Source organism: Buteo buteo, chromosome 27, assembly GCF_964188355.1.
Source record: "Buteo buteo chromosome 27, bButBut1.hap1.1, whole genome shotgun sequence".
Lineage (NCBI taxonomy): Eukaryota > Metazoa > Chordata > Aves > Accipitriformes > Accipitridae > Buteo > Buteo buteo.
In genome coordinates this window covers 12,585,303-12,606,340 of record NC_134197.1, presented here as the reverse complement: position 1 = coordinate 12,606,340, position 21,038 = coordinate 12,585,303, and the positions used below count along the sequence as shown (strand labels likewise).

At 38.9% G+C, this 21,038-nt stretch overlaps 1 protein-coding gene across 6 annotated transcripts in view; it reads right to left on the bottom strand.

Annotated features, from left to right (window-relative positions):
- Positions 1-21,038, bottom strand: part of LOC142045157 (uncharacterized) — a 100,024-nt gene that overhangs the window by 26,044 nt on the left and 52,942 nt on the right. For 5 of the 6 annotated variants that reach the window (XR_012654534.1, XR_012654535.1, XM_075058354.1 and 2 more), the window contains 16 exons: positions 20,729-20,946; positions 18,453-18,646; positions 17,457-17,759; positions 16,440-16,669; positions 15,238-15,399; positions 14,358-14,435; positions 12,861-13,217; positions 11,924-12,280; positions 10,505-10,855; positions 8,487-8,618; positions 7,393-7,542; positions 6,816-6,932; positions 4,848-5,021; positions 3,939-4,146; positions 2,516-2,682; positions 1,034-1,146 (listed from right to left, as the gene is read on the bottom strand). Coding sequence is in view for 4 of the 6 variants with exons in the window: in XM_075058354.1 (XP_074914455.1) it covers positions 1,034-1,146; positions 2,516-2,682; positions 3,939-4,146; positions 4,848-5,021; positions 6,816-6,932; positions 7,393-7,542; positions 8,487-8,618; positions 10,505-10,855; positions 11,924-12,280; positions 12,861-13,217; positions 14,358-14,435; positions 15,238-15,399; positions 16,440-16,669; positions 17,457-17,759; positions 18,453-18,646; positions 20,729-20,946 (3,311 nt within the window). In the remaining 2 variants the exon portion in view is untranslated. The remainder of the gene's footprint in view (positions 1-1,033; positions 1,147-2,515; positions 2,683-3,938; positions 4,147-4,847; positions 5,022-6,815; positions 6,933-7,392; positions 7,543-8,486; positions 8,619-10,504; positions 10,856-11,923; positions 12,281-12,860; positions 13,218-14,357; positions 14,436-15,237; positions 15,400-16,439; positions 16,670-17,456; positions 17,760-18,452; positions 18,647-20,728; positions 20,947-21,038) is intronic. The other variant, XM_075058355.1, reaches the window with a different exon arrangement.

The following is a 21,038-nucleotide window of genomic DNA, read 5'->3' as shown; positions in this document are numbered from 1 at the left end:
CTATGTTTTAGATTTGCGCTGAAAACAGCGTTGATGATAACACAGGGATGCTTTAGTTATTGCTGAGCAGTGCTCACACAGAGCCAAGGCCTTTTCTGCTTCTCACCCCACCCCACCAGCGAGGAGGCTGGGGGGGCGCGAGGAGTTGGAGGGGACACAGCTGGGACAGCTGACCCCAACTGACCCAAGGGATATCCCAGCTGGGGGAAGAAGAAGGAAAGGGGTCATGTTTGGAGTGATGGCGTTTGTCTTCCCAAGTCCCCATTAGGTGTGATGGAGCCCGGCTTTCCTGGAGATGGCTGAACACCTGCCTGCCCATGGGAAGTGAATGAATTCCTTGTTTTGCTTTGCTTGCATGCGCGGCTTTTGCTTTACCTATTAATCTGTCTTTATCTCAGCCCGCGGGTTTTCTCACTTTTCCTCTTCCAATTCTCTCCCTCATCCCACCGGGGAGAGTGAGTGAACGTCTGTGTGGTGCTTAGTTGCTGGCTGGGCTTAAACCACAACAGACACTGATTATCAGACTTTACTTCTGAAGTAAAGAATTATTCTATTCATTCTTAATTTCTTTAAAGAACTTCAAAAATTTTTAGAAGACAGAAAAAAAATAGAGAAATTAGCACAGCAGATACAGCCATACTGATACCAACTTAGAAAACTGAGTGAGTGTCCATAATTTTACAAGGTTCAACTATGCCAAAACACTTTAATAAGATTTTAACAGTTATGTCAAGTTAAGGTATATTTTTAAGTACTTGTCTGGCTCAGACCAAGAGTTTTCTGGATTATTTCACTGTCTGCTACTTCAGTGCTGTGGGGGCAGGCAAAAAGACAAGCATGCCTCAAGCTGTGAGGAGACGAATCTTTCTGCAGACCTTCATTAACTTCCTGAGGTATACAGACTGTTTGGTGTCACTTTATCAAATGTTTTTTATTTATTTCACCAGTGCTTTGGTGACTAAAACAATAACTTCTTCCATGGAATCATAGTGGCCTAATGACATTTTTACAATGTTCAGAATGACCCTTTTACCCTTGCTGGTCCTTTTTCCTACTGATGGTAAAGGAGAAGTTTGTGTTTCGTTCATAAGTCAGCCTCAGAGCTCCTTCAATTTCATTTTCGGTCAGGACTTCTTGAATTGTCACCTGTGGAGGGGTGTGGAGGTAAACAAATCACATACCATAGCTTCTACTCAGCATCTCACCTAAACTGAGCACAATCTCTTGACTGACTTAAAACCATTATCTGGACTGAAGTTTATCTTCCAGACAGGCCTTCTAGATGCTTTCTAGACCTAAACCAAAAGCATCGAGAGATGTCTTCCTTTTTTGATGTATGTTTCCATAGCTACTCATTTGCATTATTGACAAATATTAGCCTTACTTTCAATGTACCCTCATCTGGTTTAAGTTTAGAGACACTGGTTCTTATTTATGTCTTCTCCACTTTTCTTTTTCGTATAGTGTAAAGAAACAGCCTTTCCTTCTTTTGCTGATGAAACAGATGGAGCTCCACAAATCTTTTTACTCCAGGGTATTTTCTTCCTCCCACAGCTGCTAGCTCATCTACAGCTTTATCCTGAAACTGCTAAAGAATCCCTCTGGGGAAGATGAACACCATCTCCCACACTTAAATAACAACACATGTTGTGTTTGCCAAAGTCTGTGGGAACAGAGGTCCATGATTACACTCATACCTTATACATGAATAATACGCCTAAAGAATTACCATTTCTGTTTTTCTTTTTTTCACTCAAACTTTTATAGGACAAAAGACATTTCACTAAAGATTAAGGGGGAAGAAGAGGATATATCTAATACCTTTTAATAAAATGTTAGCATTAAATATTCCCTTGAAACACTGACACTTACTATGCAGGTTTAATATTGATCTAACATCTATTTTCAGAGAAGTCTACCTTTAATCTTGTATCCTAGCTACATATCCTCTTACTTGAAGAGAAGGTGATGGATGACTTGGATGTGCTGTTCTGCATACTACCCTCCAAAAGGGAAGGAGACATTTCAACTAATACTTCTTTCTCCCAAGGGATGAGCAGGTACAGCCTTTGCTGATCCTATCAAGTAGTTTGGAATGCAAATCTATTTCTGTTTATTCAACACCGAAACATTTTAGGTATCTATGCTACAAATGGTTTAACCAAGCCAAGGAATTCTCTAGGTATGAAGGACAGCTGTTTTCTACCAAAAGTCCTTTCTACTTTAGTAAGCCGTATCAGCTAGGAAGTGACAGTAAATGAGTGCCTTCCTGAAATAATTAATCCTGAAATTGGGGATTTCAGGTACCTGCTGAGCTTCCTCAGAAACAGACCATTAGCTGTGTACTTAAGTTAAACAAGGATTCAGATAAACTGGGCCAAGTACCTCTCATCTGCACTTGTATAAACCTGGAGTAATTTTCCTGAGGCCACTGGAATTGCTCTTCATTCATGCTACTGTAAAACTCAGATGACACCTCTAATCAAAGCACAACAAAAGATCTACAGTTTGTTACCTTAAGAAAGAAGGGAAGTCCCAGATGATGGAGAAATGATATTGAATGCTTCACCTCTGCCATGAATTCAAATATACCACAGAGTTGAAAGTCTGTGTCAACATCCATAGTCACAGTTATATCTTTGTCATCATATTGGATTTCACAGATAGTCTTGGCTTTGGTTTCTAGCAAGAACAAAACAGTGCCATTTTGAGGGGCTCATTTTCAAGGTATTTCAGTGCTGCATGAATAAAATCAATCCAGCCAGCTTTTGGTTTTGGGTTAAGACTTTCATCACGACAAAGCCATCCATTCAGGATGACAAGAGCTTTGGCCTGTGGTTGGAGGACTGCAGAGTTTTTTGGATGTCCTTGAACATACAATGTCTTGAGTTAACAGAGCTTGTGTACCCATGTACAAGTGTTAAGTAACAAGTCAATTCCCAACAGTAATGTGTTTTTGCAGCTAGAGCTGACTAGTTTATATAGCCAACTGTAGCACTTGGCAGATAGTAGCCACTTCCAGAGAAGAGGTCTGAGCTGGTTTGACCTTCAGTAACTCCTTCAGTTCCAGCTACAGCAGACAAACACTGCTCAAACAACATGACTTGAAGATTTTTCCCCCACTTCCCTACCAGCTTTTCATATTTGAAAGAGAAAGTACAGACTGCTAAGAGATAAAAATGAGATGACAGATGTGAAACCCCAAAACTCTTTACAGAGAAGACAAAATCACAGACATGTATGCAACCATACAGCAACCACTCCGGTGGCTATCCTGAAAGCTGCCTGCTGTCCTGTTGCTTTTTCCAGAATGGGTGAAAGGAGATAGTGCCACTAACATTAGTATTGATTCAGTGCCTGCTAACCTCAATAATACCTACTCTTTGGTGCTCTCACAGTTGTTGGTTTTTTTTTCCAACATGAATATACTCCCATGTGGGCATTGAAGGTACTTGCCCACAATATAAATCAGTAGTTGAGGGATAGGCAAATAGGATTTATGTCAGGGCAAGTTTTGAGGATAGACTGGCTTATTCAGGATGGGTCTGTCTCCCCTCCACAGTTCAAACAGCAAAAGCCATTTAGAATTATTTTCAAAGCCCACTGTAAACTACACTGGAATTCACATTTTTTGTGCTCTGTAACGAGGTTTTTTGTGTGATATTGGAATCTTATTTTAGGCAGATAAGTATCTTGCGGATCACCTGTTTTACCAGGTGATGTACCACATGAGATCTTTCCTGGAATTAAAACAGATGTAATGTAACTAATAACAGATGCAGTTTAAGAGTGACAATTTTACTGAGATACAAGAAAAATCCCCTTTTTAGGTACTATGAGCAAATCTTAGTCAGTTTGTAGCTGTTGAAGGAATAGTTGAAACATCCTCAAAGAGCTATTATATAACAACAAACCTGCAAGGAATAGCAGGTACCTACCTGATTTCCGTAAACTGAGAATCAAGTTGATTGCCTTAGGGTAGCCAGATGCCTGTAGTGCCTCGCTACTGTGTATGCTTTGGCAAAAGATATCCACTTGGTGACCCACATAATAGGAGTTTATTATGTATGTGATTGATGTTTCTCCAGCTGCAATGTGCACGTATCTTTCCTGAGTAGTGTTTCTCCCTTGAAAAACCACATCTATCTAAAAAATGACATGTAGATATAAGTTCTTGAAACAACTTTTAAATACTATTTAATATTAAAACAGAAGACAAATGGAAGTGAAAGAAAGTTCTCTCTAGTCTATACTTATGTAAAAAATCTATCCATTAACAAAAAAATCTTAGCCTTTCATTAATCATCTATGACTTTCCAGTATGAAGTCCATTCAACGGAATGAATTTCAAACCACGCCAGCCTCATTGATTTATGTCAAATTTTCATTAGGTTCTCTTTTATCCCACAAAAACATGACTCCCTTTATATAAAGGATCCTTGATCCATGCTTTCTACCAGTATTTACCAGATAGTAGGTACTCCAATACTTCCCCGAAAATAGCACTTAAAGAAGTACTTCTTTAAGTAAAAAATTCCTGTTAAAGAACATAGGAGCAATATTCCATATCCTGATGCAACATGCTGAAACTATTCTCCTGTAGTTACAGTATCAACAATACACACTGTACTAACACTGATCAGAATGGAATAATCTGGCCCAGAAAGCAGTCATAAAGAAATTTTCTATTTCAGTAGTTTAGGTTTTAGCCATCCATAGATTTTAAATACCAGAAAATCTCAGCTTCCATCCTGTACTTTGCAAAACGGTAGTTTTCATTCAACCCACAGGCTATTACATTATAATAAAGGACAATAATTTTAATGCAAAAACCCCAAAAAACCTACCTGTAAAGATGATGGGACTCTGGCTTGTAGCAGCCATGGCCAATTATGATGGAAATTCCCAGTTATGTTGGTATTTGTTTCAAACTCCTGGATTTGTCCTTTGAGAACTGTTAGGTGAGCACCATAATGCACTTTCATACTAAAGCTCTTGATCACTTTCAGGTTCAAGATAGCCTGTGTGCAACAAAGGTAAATTGTGAAAAGGCAGCTATATAAAAGGTAAAGTTCCTGTTAGTCAGGGTTCTTTCTTTGGTTCAGGCAGTATCATCTCAGAGATGTGTCCAAAAAATTAATCTTGTATAATTTTATAACACAACATAGTTACAGATGTTGACAGATACAGATATTCAACATATTAACACGTATTCTCCAGTATAGCAATGCCTTAACGCTATTCAAGAAGTTACATGATTAGTAAAGAGTAAGTGTTGTGCTGTAGGCTTGTGTACCTCAGAGAAAAAAAATATGCCAGGTAGTCAGAGTCTGGGAGGAAAATACTGTTTGGAATGTAAACTGGGAAGTCATATCAGTACTCACTTCTGTCTGGTCTATACAAGCTACACTGCAGATCTATCAGACAGACTAGGCATGTCAGCTAAAATGCATTGCCCTCCTTGTGCCGCAAGCTCAGCTGTGGCTTTCTTTGTTCACGCATTGGGAGCCAACCTCCAACCTCTTATTCCTATGAAACTTTCTGGTCCAGCAAGCTCTTCTCCCAACCCCTCAAGAACAAACTGAGCTTCTGGACTCCCCTCCACCCCGAACTTTAGGGAAAAAAACCCCAAAGACAGAGAAAGAGAGCAGGAAGGAGAGGGAGGAGTGAGAGAAAGAATATAAGTGTTTTTAAAACACAAGCAGGCAGTATGACCCATGTATATTGGGACAACACCCAAATTCAGGAAAATCTTATTCTATGAGAAGCATAAGCAGCAATATGCTTTTCTACCTCCACTCTCCACCTAGACAGATAACACCTTCCCCAACTTCCTTTCACTTCTGATGGGTTACAGAACTCAGGAGTACAATCTGCTTGGTGAGAAAAGTAACTGATTTGTTACCTGCCCATTGCAGGGTGACATTTTATTTTACCACCACCACACTTCTCTGCCTCATCTTATCCCAGCTCTTTCCAAGATAGTCCTTGTATGCACAGACTTCAGATGTATCAGACCATTCATTTTGGACAAAAAAAAAAACCAAACAGTTTGCACATCCTGCAATGCACTTTCATGATGAATACTCCACCATACTTCAAATTACATATTGAAGGATGGAAGACACTGCTGCTCTCTCTGGAAACTAAATTAAAGGCAAGGAAGACTCACTTAAGTAGAATATAAGTAAAGAAGAGCACTGGGTCTAGAAATAAATAAATGAGAATGAAAGCAGAGGTGGTGTGACAATGCAGACTCCTTCATTCAGAAGGATACTTTATTGAAGGTTAGACTGTATTTCAAAATGTTAAGAATGATCTTTCCCACTTGTGTCTGCAACATTAGGTAGATCATTTATGGTGTGGTTTGCTCCACTTGGGCTATATTTTGTAGCAATAAGCTTTTTCTCCTGTTCAAATCTTGAATTTTAAGTGAAGTAGTATCATGAAGCAACTTTGAAATCTGTGCTATGATCTTATGCAAGATGGCATAACAGAATAGAAAAGATTATAAAGATGCCAAAGTTAACAACTGAATGAGTACAATTCTACCCTCCTTGGCAGAGAGACAAAAATTTCACCTAAATAGCAAATGCATAAAGTCATAGAATCATAGAACCATTTAGGTTGGAAAAGACCTTTAAGATCATCGAGTCCAACTGTCAACCCAACACCACCATGCCCACTAAACCATGTCCTGAAAGTCACATGTATACCCTCTGTTCTTTGCCATCTGACTTCTACAGCTACTGCTTCTATCATGGCATGATTTCAGGCTGGATTCATGTCTCTCCTGTCATTGTCCGATAACTTACCTGCAACTCAATCCTGTCTTTTATTTGCAAAGTCTTCAGTGCCTCTATATTATGAGTAAATTGGTAGTTAAGAGACAAAACATCCAATTTCTGGACAAAGCTCAGTTCTTCTGTAACCTGTTCAGTCCAAATAAAATATGACAAAAGTTAACTGAGGCACATCTCTGATACTGAGACCACTCTGATTAATTGTAATTATTGTACTAAATATGTATTAGAGTAAAATTATGAAAACTATGAAAAATTTATAGTGAAGAATTGTCTAATTTTTTTATGTGTCACAACTTTGTACTGTAATAGGGAAGATACTTGATAAGAAAGGTTTGATACAGTTTGCAAACAGGAGACATGGATCATTGCTGATGTCAAATTTGTTGCTAGAATTGATTGCACAGGAGTGGCTGAAAGATATTGCCTTCATTTAATTAAAGCCTTTAAAAACCAAACCAGCCCCTGCAGAGTATTCCTATAAGGGCCTCATGCACAGCTATTTCAAATGGAGAAACAATATTTACCAAGTCAATTAGCTCACTTTAACCTCTGTTTCACATCTTATTAATATGGAGGAGACACTTACTTGCTTGCTGTTCACGCAGAAGTTAATAAGTCTTTTATAGAAGTTGTTGGTTTTTTCTGATATCACATCAACTAACATTCTCATAGGAATGCCAATGCCAGCAGCTCCTTGAATGTTATGGGTTAGCACTGCATCTAACTCTTGTCTTTCCTGTTAATATTGCACAGCATATATAGCAAAGCATGCGTAGAACCCAAAGCTTGCTGCAATACACAGCTCAAAACAGAATTTTAGCAAATCTGCCTGTCTTACATTTAATACTAATTAAAACCAATTGTATTGAACTTAGGGAAGTTACACTGGGAAAAAGAAAAAATAATCAACCCTAACAGATAGGATAAAAAAAATACATATTTCAGCTAAGAGGGAAAAAGGTGCAAATGTTTCTCTCTGGTGGCAAAGAACTCCCACTAGCTATCTGTTTCTCTACAGCACAGAAATACACAGAAATTACCAGTTACGGCATGAAAGTGAATGAACACAAGGAAGAAGATACTTCTCTCCATGTGTACTCTATTCTCCTGCACTGATGACAAGAGAAGTCAAACTTGTAATTGTCAACAGGAAAGCAAGAGGTTCACAGCCTTTCTTGTGCTCTTGTCTCACTGAAGAAACAAACAGCAGTGTCTCAATTAATTGCTGCCTATTATTTTGCAATGTAAATCACGGTTATCACTCTATAAATCACAATCTTTTTTCTTCTTATGCATTCCTGTATACTTTCATGATGAATGAAGAGTATTATATTGGAGTACCTGTCATATATCTGAAGTGAGATCAGCATTTGTGGGTTCGCATGTCTTACCATATTTGCCACATAATATAAGGAACATCAAATAGTACAATATAAAAAGAAAAAAAAAATATATACACACACACAAAGAGCATACCAATGAAATGATTCAGGAAGTGCCACAAGCCTGTATCCTATTATCCTATACATCTGTTTTACTGCACATTACAGGTGACAGATTTTCAAAGATTTATATTTATTCTGGCATTTTTTACTAAAGCTTGACCATTTGTTCCCAATAAAACAGAGTATGTCACTCAGTACTTTGTACATGCATTCTAACAGTCTGTAGGGTACTTACATCAGTGACTTTTAGTATAATGAGTCCTTGTAATTTACTTTCATCAACACTGATCAATGTCTGTGACTCTAGGTTCATTTTATCCATCAAAACATAGCCTGAACCATCAATTTTTAATGGTGCTCCAAGATCCTGTACAAGGAAAAAAAAAATAAATTAAAAAATTCACCACTTTTACACTTACCCACAGATACACTATACACCTGAAAATTTTACTCCTAATAAGTAGCTCTAATAGCACCTAGCTGTAAATCTAGTTTATCAGGCAGCATATCCATAGGATGTTTCAGAAATCTTGACAGCTTTTTATCACATTTTATACATTTTGTCTTTTTTATTTTCAATGTCTGACATATTTTTGATAAGTAAGCCAGCATAAATAGAACACAGGATAAAATGGCAGCTCTTCCTGCCTAAGGGAAAAGTAAATTAATTTTCTGTGCTTGGCATTGCTCCAGTGGCCCAAAGCATCCATAAATCCAGTGAAACCAGGCAGCATATATAGGTCTATTATGGCAGTTCTGTTTCTGGAAGAATCTCATCTTTGTATATTCAGATTTACCCTGACTTGCATATTGAATCCACAGATCATTCTGTGATAACATCTCTCTCAAACTTTCAGTACATTTCTCCTGTCCTTTCCATTCCTGCCTACATAGCACTGACTGGGGGGATCTGTAAGAGGCCGAGCACCATGACATCAGGATTTCCAATAGCAATACAAATTTTCAGTAAGAAAAGTCAATGCACAATCCAGCTAAATTTAGAACTGCTACTTCAGGAAATCCTGCTGCAGAATTTCTCCGCCTCCACCTACCTACAATAGTCCGGCCTGGGAAAACAAACTACTGGGTAAGAATTGAGGGAAAAAAGTGCCATTTTTCACTCCTCTGTCAAAAGGCTAAAGGACCTTAGTGTGTCACGCTAACTAGCTGAGAGGGGTCACAGCACGCTGCCTGTCTTTACATGGGAAGCTCTGAAAGTCACTTTGCTCCCCAGCTCACACAGCTTCTCCCAGGCAATGACACTGTGGACTCCTTCAGAAATGGGGACTCCCAGGATGCCTGATGCCAGCCAGGTTGATTGTCCCAGAGACAGGGCTCCACTTCCTTTGCTTTGTACAGAAATGAGACTGTACTGCAAATGATGGCACATTTGTGTGCTATGGAGTGATCTTCCTCCACAGAACTTCAGTTTTCACTGTATTTTTCTACTGGCTAAATCTTGTCAACAAAGAAACTACTTTTTTTCCTACCTTACTAGTTGCTGTTAAGACTATAGAGTCTATAGTGAGATTACCACCAAATCCAGAAGTTAAATCTCATTAATGAAACAGGAGGAGTGATTTGGTGGTGCTTGGTCAGGCACTGTAAATGGTAAGGTTCAGCTCAGGGACAATTATATGGCCAGCATTTGCAAGAATTACCACAAAGAAATGGCTCACTAGGGCAGTCCAAACCAGCTTGTTCAAAATGTCACTGTTTGTTTTTCAACTAAATCCCTGAAATATTTCTCAGCTGAGGTCTTACAATGGTCTTCATATATTACATATCAGTTTGTCAGACATTTCAATTTTGTGTAAAGCTGAGTGAAAATTTTCTGACCTGAATATTACCTATTTACTTGATATATTTTTAAACTGTTTCAGAGTTTGGCTGTCAAACTGCTGAGAAACTGTAATTGCTGATAAAGTCAAACAGAATTTTGAATACTCATTATTTCTGAAGATTAAAACCCTGTAGATTTCTCAACCTTGCTTTTAAAAAAATACATCAGAGCTAGAACAACCAAGTTTATTAACTACAGGTACTGATTCATAGAAAATTTGGCTTATATCATACAAAAATACAGTGAATGACGAGCACCAAAAGCAAGATGTAACGTCAAAAGAGAATATGTTTCTTGTTTCTCTGCTGCCATTGAAAACATTAGACTATTTTCTTTTGACTTTAGTAGGTCAAAGATCCCAGTTTAGATGTATAAATTCAAGAGTAAAGCAAAAAAATTCTTTCCAATACCTGAATTGTTTGGCATTTGTTTTCTAGAAACATTTTCCACTGAAGCTTCTTTTCAGGGTCAAAGTCCCCATCCATTTGAAGCTCACAATCACCCAATTTCATTCCTATTCCGATATGATATTTTAACTGGTTTTGTGCAGTGATGGACAGTTTATTTTCTCTTGGGATTTCCTTCAGTTGAGGGAGGTCATGCCTGAATTGAATTTCCAGTGTAATCTTTGGCTCGCACTCTGTTCTCACTTCAAGATGGGCAGTCTTGCCTTCTGCTTCAAGGACACAGAGAAGTTCTGCTTGGCACTTGTCTTTCTGAATAGATCCTGTGAGCCGTGACTGATTTGGAATACTGAGATCCTATCAAGATTTAAAAAAAATAAAAGTCCTTTGGATTACACATACACTTTAAGACAAGTCAGTATTGAGTCTTTTTTCATCTCCCTCTAGCATACGAGAAAGGAGATTTTAAGTTACAATATCAGAGACAAAACCTACAATCTCTGCGCTGCCATTTTTCTCCCTCCCAACAGTAAGATGGCAATTTTGCCTGAATAAGGTCTGAGGGAAGATTTTAGGACTGCTCTGCAGAATTTATGACTTCTGTATCTATATGAAGTTTTACACTTACAAAAATACAAAATGCCATTTCTTCAGAGTGGCAAAGTTTACTGAACATCCTCCGCTTCATTCAGACCAGACCAATCTCAATTTTCAAACAAACTAACCCACAAAAAATAATAGGCCCAACAGACATTCTTGCATCTGGTGTCATAAGGATTCTTTTTTTTTTAATACTAAAACTTCAAGCTTGTCTTGTGCAACATCCCAAATGAAATGTTCCCTCTCATTCTTTCAAAGTATTTGTAAAAACACTGAAAATTCTACTCTTAAATATTTTAAGTGGCTTGCATTCCCTCTTCACTATGGGTGACGCACAGTTTTCTGTAATTTTTGTTTTTATATTGCTACTTAGTAGTTGAGGAATTAAAACTGAGGAGTTAAAAGCAAAACATAAATGCCTATGAATATCTGGAAAAACCCCCTAAATTCCCAATAGTCATTCTTTCTAATGTAGTCAGTGAGGCTAGATGGAAAAACCAAGGAAATTTCACAACTTCTACTTCGATAAAAAAGACAGACCAGAGAATGTATTTTTTGACAAATAGTTCAAACTAAAACTGCTGTTCAGCCTTAGGAGGCAGTCTTGATCTGCAAAGGCAACAAGTAGCAAAGACTGAACTAATAATCTCTGTCTACAGAGAACACCTACTAACGGGATACATTAGACACATTCTTTGCCTAATGCTGTAAGACCGTTGTGTCTTTAGAGCCGCTTTCCAACACTCAAACATTGTTATTTTAGCTAAAAGCCTATACGGCCTGCATTAGATACCAAATCTCTCTTCAAAAGCCTCTAAGAGCTACCTGCAGAAGCTGACATTCTGTTTCTGTTTCCAGTGCCCATTCAGCTTTATTCTGAATAAAGAGGTCTCCTCTAGCCTTAAATTTGCACTTCCCAGCCTGCAGCAACAAAATGCCCTCAGTGGTGGAGTCTGCGGCTGCAGACAACAGGAGAGAGTTTTCAAAAGGCAGCCCAAGCTGACTCAGCCAGTGAACTGAATGCCTGAGCATCCCTTGGGCTGTATATTCGTGTTCGCAGGAAGTGTCTATCTGCACATCAACTGTTCTGCCATCACACTGGAGGTTCATTAACAAGCCAACGTTGCAGATGTTCTGTTGAAATGAGCCCTCGAAGGCTACAGCATGAGGCAATCCCATCCTCTGCAACAGAAAAGATTATACTATTTAAAGCCCACAGGGTAAAGTAACTGTCTTCCTAATTTCTTTCTAATTAATGAGAAAGCATTTCTTCTTTCTGAACCAATATGCTTTTGGAAAGGACCATACAAGAGAGCTTATTTCACAAAGAAATCAGAAATTTCTCTGTGAAACAAGAGAAAAAGAAATTATAAATAAATTGTATGGGGAAAAAAAAAGCCCTACAACAACCTTTTCATAAGTACTGTAGAAGAAAAAGTTTGTAACCCCAAAGAAAACCTCAAAATTTCAAAGAGAAAAGACATGCTTTTCATTAGATTCTAGGATGAAAGTTTATTCTAATTAAAAAGCTATAATTAAGCAACTATTTTATGGGAACAGCAGTAACATCTACCATTGCATTACTCCAAACTCTCATCTTCAAATACACTCCCTCTGCAAGTGCTCTGACTCATGGCTCTGCCAGAACAACTTTAATGACCAAAACTGTCCTTTCCATAGTGTCAGGAGATAGTTCTCTATGACTCATAATGATCTGAAATACACAGACTATAATGCCATACAGAAAACAATCCAGGCTTACCTCTAGACTGACGCACTTGTTTCTAAAAGTAAGTACCCATTCTGTATCTGTTTCATTGCTTGCCAGGCTCACTTCTCCATCAGCTTTTAAACTGCAAGGCCCAAGGACAATAACAAGCATGGCCTTATACTTCTCACTTCTCATGGCTGACACCTTCACTTGGTTCTCTCTGGCAATTCCCAGAGACTGAAGCGAAGGCAAAGAATGCTGGAAGGCAATTTCTAAATGAGGCTGGACGTTAGTGGTGGCATGGAGTTGCAGGCAGGCAAACAAGTCATGAAAAGAAACGTGTCCAAAGAAGATGACAGTAAAGTTGCTGGTAAACATTGACCCATTCACTGAAACTCTTGCTGGAGTCTGAAAAATTACAGGAAAAACTGTTGTCAAGTTTGTTTTCCTGTCAGGCCATATACTGTTTTTAAATGCTCATGTTATTAAAAGAGAACTATTTCCCTACTACCCTGACACCATTTTGTAATCATCCAACATATTTATAAATTCCTAAACAAAAGGAGACATGGCCTAAAATCTTTATTTTAGAGTTCCATAATAAAAATAACAGAAAAAAAACCCAACTCCACAACTGTGTTCAAACCATTACTAGTATCAGAAAAATCAACTGCTATTGCTTTTACTATAAGTAGATAGAGCTCTAGCACTATGAGAATGTGTTCAATTCCCCTCACTCCTCAGCAGGAGCGACAAGTGTTATACATATTGTACTCATGTGTATTGGGTTTGTGTGGCAAGGTTTTGGTAGCAGAGGGGCGACAGGGGTGGCTTCTGTAAGAAGCTGCTAGAAGCTTTCCCCATGTCCAAGAGAGCCAACACCAGCTGGCTTCAAGACAGACCCGCTGCTGGCCAAGGCTGAGCCCATCAGCGATGGTGGTAGCACCTCTGGGAGAACATATTTAAGAAGGGAAAAAAACCCCGTGTGACAGAAACTGCAGTGGAAGAAAGGAGTGAGAATATGTGAGAGAAGCAACCCTGCAGACACCAAGGTCAGTGCAGAAGGAGGGGGAGGAGATGCTCCAGGTGCCGGAGCAGAGATTCCCCTGCAGCCCGTGGGGAAGACCCTGGTGAGGCAGGCTGTCCCCCTGCAGCCCAGGGAGGTCCACAGTGGAGCAGATCTCCACCTGCAGCCCGGTGAGGACCCCACGCCAGAGCAGGTGGATGCCCGAAGGAGGCTGTGACCCCATGGGAAGCCTGTGCTGGAGCAGGCTCCTGGCAGGATCTGTGGACCCGTGGAGAGAGGAGCCCACGCTGGAGCAGGTTTTCTGGCAGGACTTGTGACCCTGCAGGGGACCCATGCTGGAGCAGTAATCTGGTCTGTTTGAATCCATACTAAGGGAGTGAAAATATCTGAAAGTGTATGCAAAAATTCCAGCTAACTCAAATCCATTTCTACATCTCTGACACCTTTCAGTACTTAGATCCACTTAGTGATAGTTAAGACAGTGTATTGTTGACAGCAGAGTTTATAAATGAAGCCAGTACCTCAAAATGATGAAATCTAATTGCTCCATTGCAAAGGCCAGAAAGTTGTTTGTTAGCAGATTCTCCACTGCAAGCAACCTGTTGGAATTATAAACAAAGCACATTCAGAGCATGAAGAAAAGCAGAGAGGACTAAAATACAAAGGAACGAGCTAAAAGGCTGCTTTCAGGATAAAAAGCATGACGATACTAAAACAGCCTTAAGATTAAAGGTTAGAGATCAGTTTCAAAAAGATAAACAGTTTAGTGAATCTGAGGCTAAATCATGTCTCTAATCTTGCATTATCATACCAAAATATTATCAGCATAAAGACAGAAGAATATCTTCAAACAGTAGGAAACAGTTGCTTGCTAGACAGAACTATTTTTGACACTCTGGCTTTTGATTTTGACAGGAGATAGTGGTATTTCTTATGTTTGGCATAGAAAATACCAGTGTCACAAGTAGACATTCAGTATTTCAAATGCCATCAGCTGTGTCCCCTGTTGCAGAAAGGGAAGTCCTTGGGGAGTGCTGTTGGATGTATGAAAACTACTGCCATTATTATTCACTCTGCTGTCAATACCACTGCACCCACAAACAGCCATGTGATCCACCTGCAAACTCTGCTTTAGCAAGAGGGAAAAGCTGGGACTGCATGCTATTGTGCCTGAGCAAGCACCCACTCCAGTTTCATAATGTAAATGTTTTGTTACCCACCACAAAATCTCCTCTTTATTGCTAAGCAAAAAAATTTTAGGCTTTCTGTACTGGCCTTGTTTGATAAAAATCTCTCTCCCTTCTGGCCTGCTACCTTGCTCTCAAGCAATAAGTCTGAACAATTGAGAATGCAGAGCAGAAAGCTGCATCAAATACGCTATATAGTAGGACTTCTGCTAACCTCTAGTACACGTGGAACAATGTCAGTCAGTCCTCCCACATCATGGTGAAGTGAAAGAGAGATTTCCATAGCACTGCCAGTGGTTTTCTTCTCTATTTCAATTTTGAGCTGTTCCGTCTCCACTGTGGTTGTTATCCCTGCAGCAATCTTTCCGGTGAAATTCTATGCACAGAAGAAACCAAATCATGAAAAGAAACATCCCAGCAACAACTGGCAAAAGCAGTCTGTTTCATCATGCTTAAAACATCACAGCCTGTGTCAGGGTAGCAGGACTGGTAAAATAAAAGTGCAAATTCATCAAAGCAGCTTCATTTCAAATACAGATTTTCCTGTTATGCTAGACCTTCCGAATGCTACGTACCAGTAATTCCTTCTGGCTCCAAAACACATTGAGAGCAATCAGTACCCTGGAGGATTTGAGTCCTAAGGCATACACGATTAAAGCAGTGAAACTACTAGTAAGCAGGGCAAGGGGAACTGTATAGAATTCTTCCTCTGCATAGCTCTGTGTCTCACTATACCACAGTGGCTGAACCCACCACAAATATCAGTATGTTAGTGACTTGAGCCTGACAGCATATGTTAGAACAAGCAAAATATTTGAACCCTTCTTTTATGGAAGGATCATTTGAGATGCAAAAGAGCTATACTTTATTCACAGATCTATAGCAGAAATGCAGATAGAGAGAAGAGTGGGCCAAGCAACACTGTACCAGGAAACATGATCCGTGACGCTTCTGTGGGTAGAGATTTCCAAACGGAAAGTCATGCTAAACACTCTTTCACTCTTTAGCAGACATCCTAAGGATGACCTCAGAACTAGTTAAATCCAGTACCAAATGCAATATAGTACCTAGGCTCACTGACACTTACCTGATGGCTACATACGTTAGGCCTGCCTGTCCACTTCCCATTTATATGGGAAAAATAAAATTGGACAAGACTCCTGTTGCTATGCAGCAAAGCACTTCACTTAAATGAGAACTGAATGTAGCATCTCATTTAGTCTAGATTCAGCTCCATGACTTCAGATGACAGATACACAGTAGGACAAGAAGCCAGAAAATACATTTCTTTCACATAGTCATTTAGTACATCTCAAAAATGCAGATGCTTTTGGAATAAAGTGCACAGGAATAACCTACGGTTATTAGAAACGGTTCTGCCAGAAATTAAATAATCACAGGCAGAACTCTCCTTACCTCATAATATCCAGCAGCTTCCACAATAAAAGGGATCCCGTGTTTCTTTATCTTTGAGACGTTGTGCTTTAAACTCATAGATAGCTGGGATTTAGGAGGCTCTGCGGACAGTCTGTGACCTCCAAACACAGCAGTAATCCTTTCACTGCCACTCTGTAAGGCTATAGTAATGGTGTGATTTCTTCTGCCATGGTCACACATGGCATTAAGAATGCCATCCAAGGGCAATCCTATTGACAGGGAGGAACTAAAATCAACACAATATTTCTGGGTTGTCATTGTAAAATACAGAAAAGGTGTATTACAGATTAAAAGAAGCTTCTATAGTTTTTCATAAGAAAAAGATCTTTTTTAAAAGTGCGACCATCCAGTTAGCTGTACTTACTGATATTTCTAGAAAAGAAGATTACCTACCATATGAGAATCATATTAAAAAAGGACTGTTAAATTAAAATGTGGCATGCACTTTGGAAGTCAAGGATTTTTCTTTTTTTAATAAAGGATATCTATCAATGGGTATTGTGTCCAACTCCAGGAGTCAGCTGTCAGAAAGTTTCAAAATGGATTTCTTCAGTCCAAAGGGACAAAGGCAATTTACCCGTTCAAAATTATTGGTAACTTCAGCTCATGAAAACCCTTGGTTTTGCTTAGAAAACAACAGTTGGCATATTTCAGTCTTCAGTGTGATTTATTCAATGACTCCCAATGTTTCAATTCTGACCCAAATCAAAACAGGCATAAAAATATGCTTAGAGGAACTGATCAGCATGCAGGAATACAGATGTACAAGAGAGAAATAATTTACTCTGAAGCAGTTCAAAGAGTTTTTAAATAGTTTTGTATCCATCTTATTGTATTTTCTCAACAATATTAAAAAGAATGTTGCTAAGACTAGATCACATTTTGTTTTGGTGTAAGCAAATGCACCTCATCTATTTCCACTGTCTGCACTCATTTAGATAAATTCACCTTGACACCTTGTTACACCATACCATCAAGTCAGAGTTTTCCTCATACCTGCATTTTTTAAAAAGCTGATATTATGTGTGAAAGTCCCACTGACTCTGCTGTGCCCATGACTCATGATATTGGAAAAATCTACAGAAAGGGCTTTCTCATCCACCTGGAAGCTAGCTAGCCCCCTTTTCATCTCTTTACTCAGCTCCAGGTGTCCTTTCAGTTTTGCCTCCATTGGGATTGCCTGACTTCCATTCTGAAACATGGCAAAAGTGATATTGTGTACAGTGGCATTCCCAAACACATTTCTGTTCCTGAGATGGAGTCCATACAGTGTTTTGTTGACCATCACATTGATGTTACCTGTAACAAGCGGAAACAATTACCATGGAGAGAGTCTTTTGGGACCGAAATAGCCAGAATTTTGTAAGCAACATATAAATCTACTATTAATTTAATACTAAGAAGAAGCAAAAGAATTTCCATTTATTATAATGATAATTTAGCCTAATCTAAAGAGTGAATCAGTTTATCGTTGAGAGAGTTTATCTACTAGCAGAAGTGTCTTGTGTTTAAAACAAATTACATAATAGTACTTTTGGCAGCTGTTCCTTTTTATTCACCAAGATGCTTGTGCCTTTAGGCCATGGACTACACTGCATTGCCTTCTGAAGGAAAATTTACAGAGGGACTATGACCTATTACTTGTGTAACTCCAGGCTAAACAATCCCTCTGGAGCTCTGCAGTCCACCCATGGAGCCATTCAGAAGAGTAAGGGCCTCAAGTCACACCCCATCACCCCCCACACCCTCCGTTTCAGAAGACCTGCACAGGAAAGATGCCACTTGCTATTTCCTTCAACCAATGAAAATACAAAAATTATCAAACTATATTAGTTCACTAAAAAGTAGTTTCAACCCAATGACCAACAGTTTATTTTGCATGGTAAATACTCTCTTCTGCATTATATGCAGTTCAGTAAGGAATACATTAAAATTAAGAAGCCTCCTTAGATAGCTGCAGACTTAGCAGCAAAACACAAAATAAAAATGTACCATCATGAATGTTGTTTTTGCACTTCAGTAATCCACTCAGAGAAAGAAGATGAGGTATGGCCTTTAATCCAGCAAATGTGTGGTGGACTCTTCCATTTAGGGACAAAACAAAACCAGCTTTCTGCTCCCTGGCTCCTGTGAAATCCATGTGAAGCCTATTTTCATTAAGCTTCACCTCAGAAGATATCAAAAGTCTAAAAAGACAGATAAAAATTCCTAGTAAGATATTATTATGCTTAATTCATGATTGTCGAGACAACCCTCCTCTCACTCCAAGTAGGATCAATGACAGCCAGGTGCTCAGGAGCACATGTGGTCAGGTTTGAGTATCTCCAAGTATGGAGACTCCACAGACTTTCTTGGCACTTGTTCCAGTGTTGTGAATCAGTGAATTGGATGCTTTGCAATAAATACATGATATTCACCAGATGTTTATAAAACTAGTCAGTAAAACTACTCAGTAAAGCCTCACAGACTGGCAGACTGATTTTTCTTCCAATTTCTTGGATGCTTTTGTTATGACCCCCAATAAAAGAAAGAGATGGACAGAGTTAGATAGAGTTGGAAATGAACTCTTCTTTGCCACAATACGAAATCTCTCTTCAGTGCTGATTTACAACTACCTGAAAGGAGGTTGTAGTGAGGTGGGGGTTGGTCTCTTCTGTCAGGTGGCTGGAGATAGGATGAGAGGAAATAGCCTCAAGTTGAGGCAAGGGAGATTTAGGCTAGATATTAAGAAAAATTTTTTACTGAGAGGGTTGTCAAACATTGGAATGGGCTGCCCAGGTAAGTGGTTGAGTCACCATCCCTGGAGATATTCAAAAAGCAAGTGGACAGGGTACTTCAGGACATGGTTTAGTGGGCATGGTTAATGGTTGGACTCAATGATCTTGAAGGTCTTTTCCAACCTAAATGATTCTATGATTCTATGAAAAGCAGCATTGAGAATTCAGCTTAAACAATAATTTTAAATGTCACCACCATTTGAGTTTGGTAAATGAACCAACAATTATTTCTTTGTATCTTGGCCCTGAGTTGAACAGTGTTGGAGAAACACAGCACAGCTTTTTAGGGAAACCTGCTGGAGCAACAAGAAACTCAGTTTTCAGTGTTCCCAGTATAAGACTGAGGCTCAATTTTCACATTGCCTTCAACAAACTGTCCATTGAAATGTCTGACTTTCTAGACTCAAGTATACTACACAAAATACCTGTAAGTGAGGCAATCATATTTTCATACTGTTAGACATCCCTCCTAGAAATTGGAACCCTCTTGCAAGACTGATGATGAATAAAAACTCATTGAAAATCCACTTGATGGGAAGAATTGAACTACATAATTCAGGGATGTAAGATTCATTTCATCAGTCAGCAACTGAGGTCTGTATAGACTGCATCTTTTTAGCAATTCCCCAAAAGTATTCAATCTTTTTCTCTCTTTTCTCCCTGTAATATATATCCTAAAAAATTGTCATTCCAGAAATTTTAAGTGTTCTGGTTTACTTTCTGTGAAGTGAGCTGCAATAAATTGCTCTGTTACAGTCTATCTTGGTACTTAAACAAATGAACATAGTATTGGAAGCCCAGAACTGCAAGTAAGCTGCAGAAACACATGAAATATCTTTCTTGAATATTTTATCTACTTTTTTTTTCTTTTACTAGTAAATCAAATGAGCTTCAACTAAATTGTAATAACTTCTGATTTATTTAATTCTGTCTCCACCTTCTCCTCACCCCATCCAACTCATAAACTGCTAAACACTGAGACCGCTACAAAATCATCAACTCCTTCACTGCACACTTTTGTATTTGTGAAATTTGAAAAATCAGCTGGAAGACAGCTGAAACTTGGGAGGGCCAAATTTCTATTTTCTATCCCTGCCACCTCAGAGCTTTCCACAATACCCAATAAAACTTTAACACTGGGAAATGCCTTCTTTGACTGGCATAGCTTGTAAATATTAGTTCCTTACTTCTGAGAGGACAAACAATGGGGGAAAAAAACCAACTGCTTATCTAACCCCAATATAACAGTACCATCCATTCATTCAAGTTATCTCTATACAAAGTCCTAAGAAAGCAACTAGAACACATTAACATAACTTATTATACCAACTTATTAAACATAAAGAGCAAAAGTATTTCAGTAACAGGGAAAATGCATGAAATGGCATTTGCTCAGTGCCTTCTGCTACAGCTATATGAAAGCGGTTACATTTAAATAAGTATCACAGAACACTCTTCAGCTCCTCTTAACCAAGATTCTAATTTCTCTACCTTGATGGAAATATTTTGCCCATGAGCTGGAACTGTACTGATTCTGGGTTTATCAGGACTGTCTGATGGAGGAAAGCCCTCAATTCGACAACTCTGGCATTCTTTCTGTTTTCATTGTTCATATCAACCTCCAGCATCAGCATGTCTCTTCCATTGGAATGAAGATAAAGAGAGCCATTGAAATTGCTCTCACCATAACTCTTTAGGGCTGCCTGGGCCTACACATAGAGAAAAGAAAAACAGGACGTCAAGGATCCCAAATCATAATACAGAATACTGAAACATCAGTTTGAGGAATAAGACTGCAGAC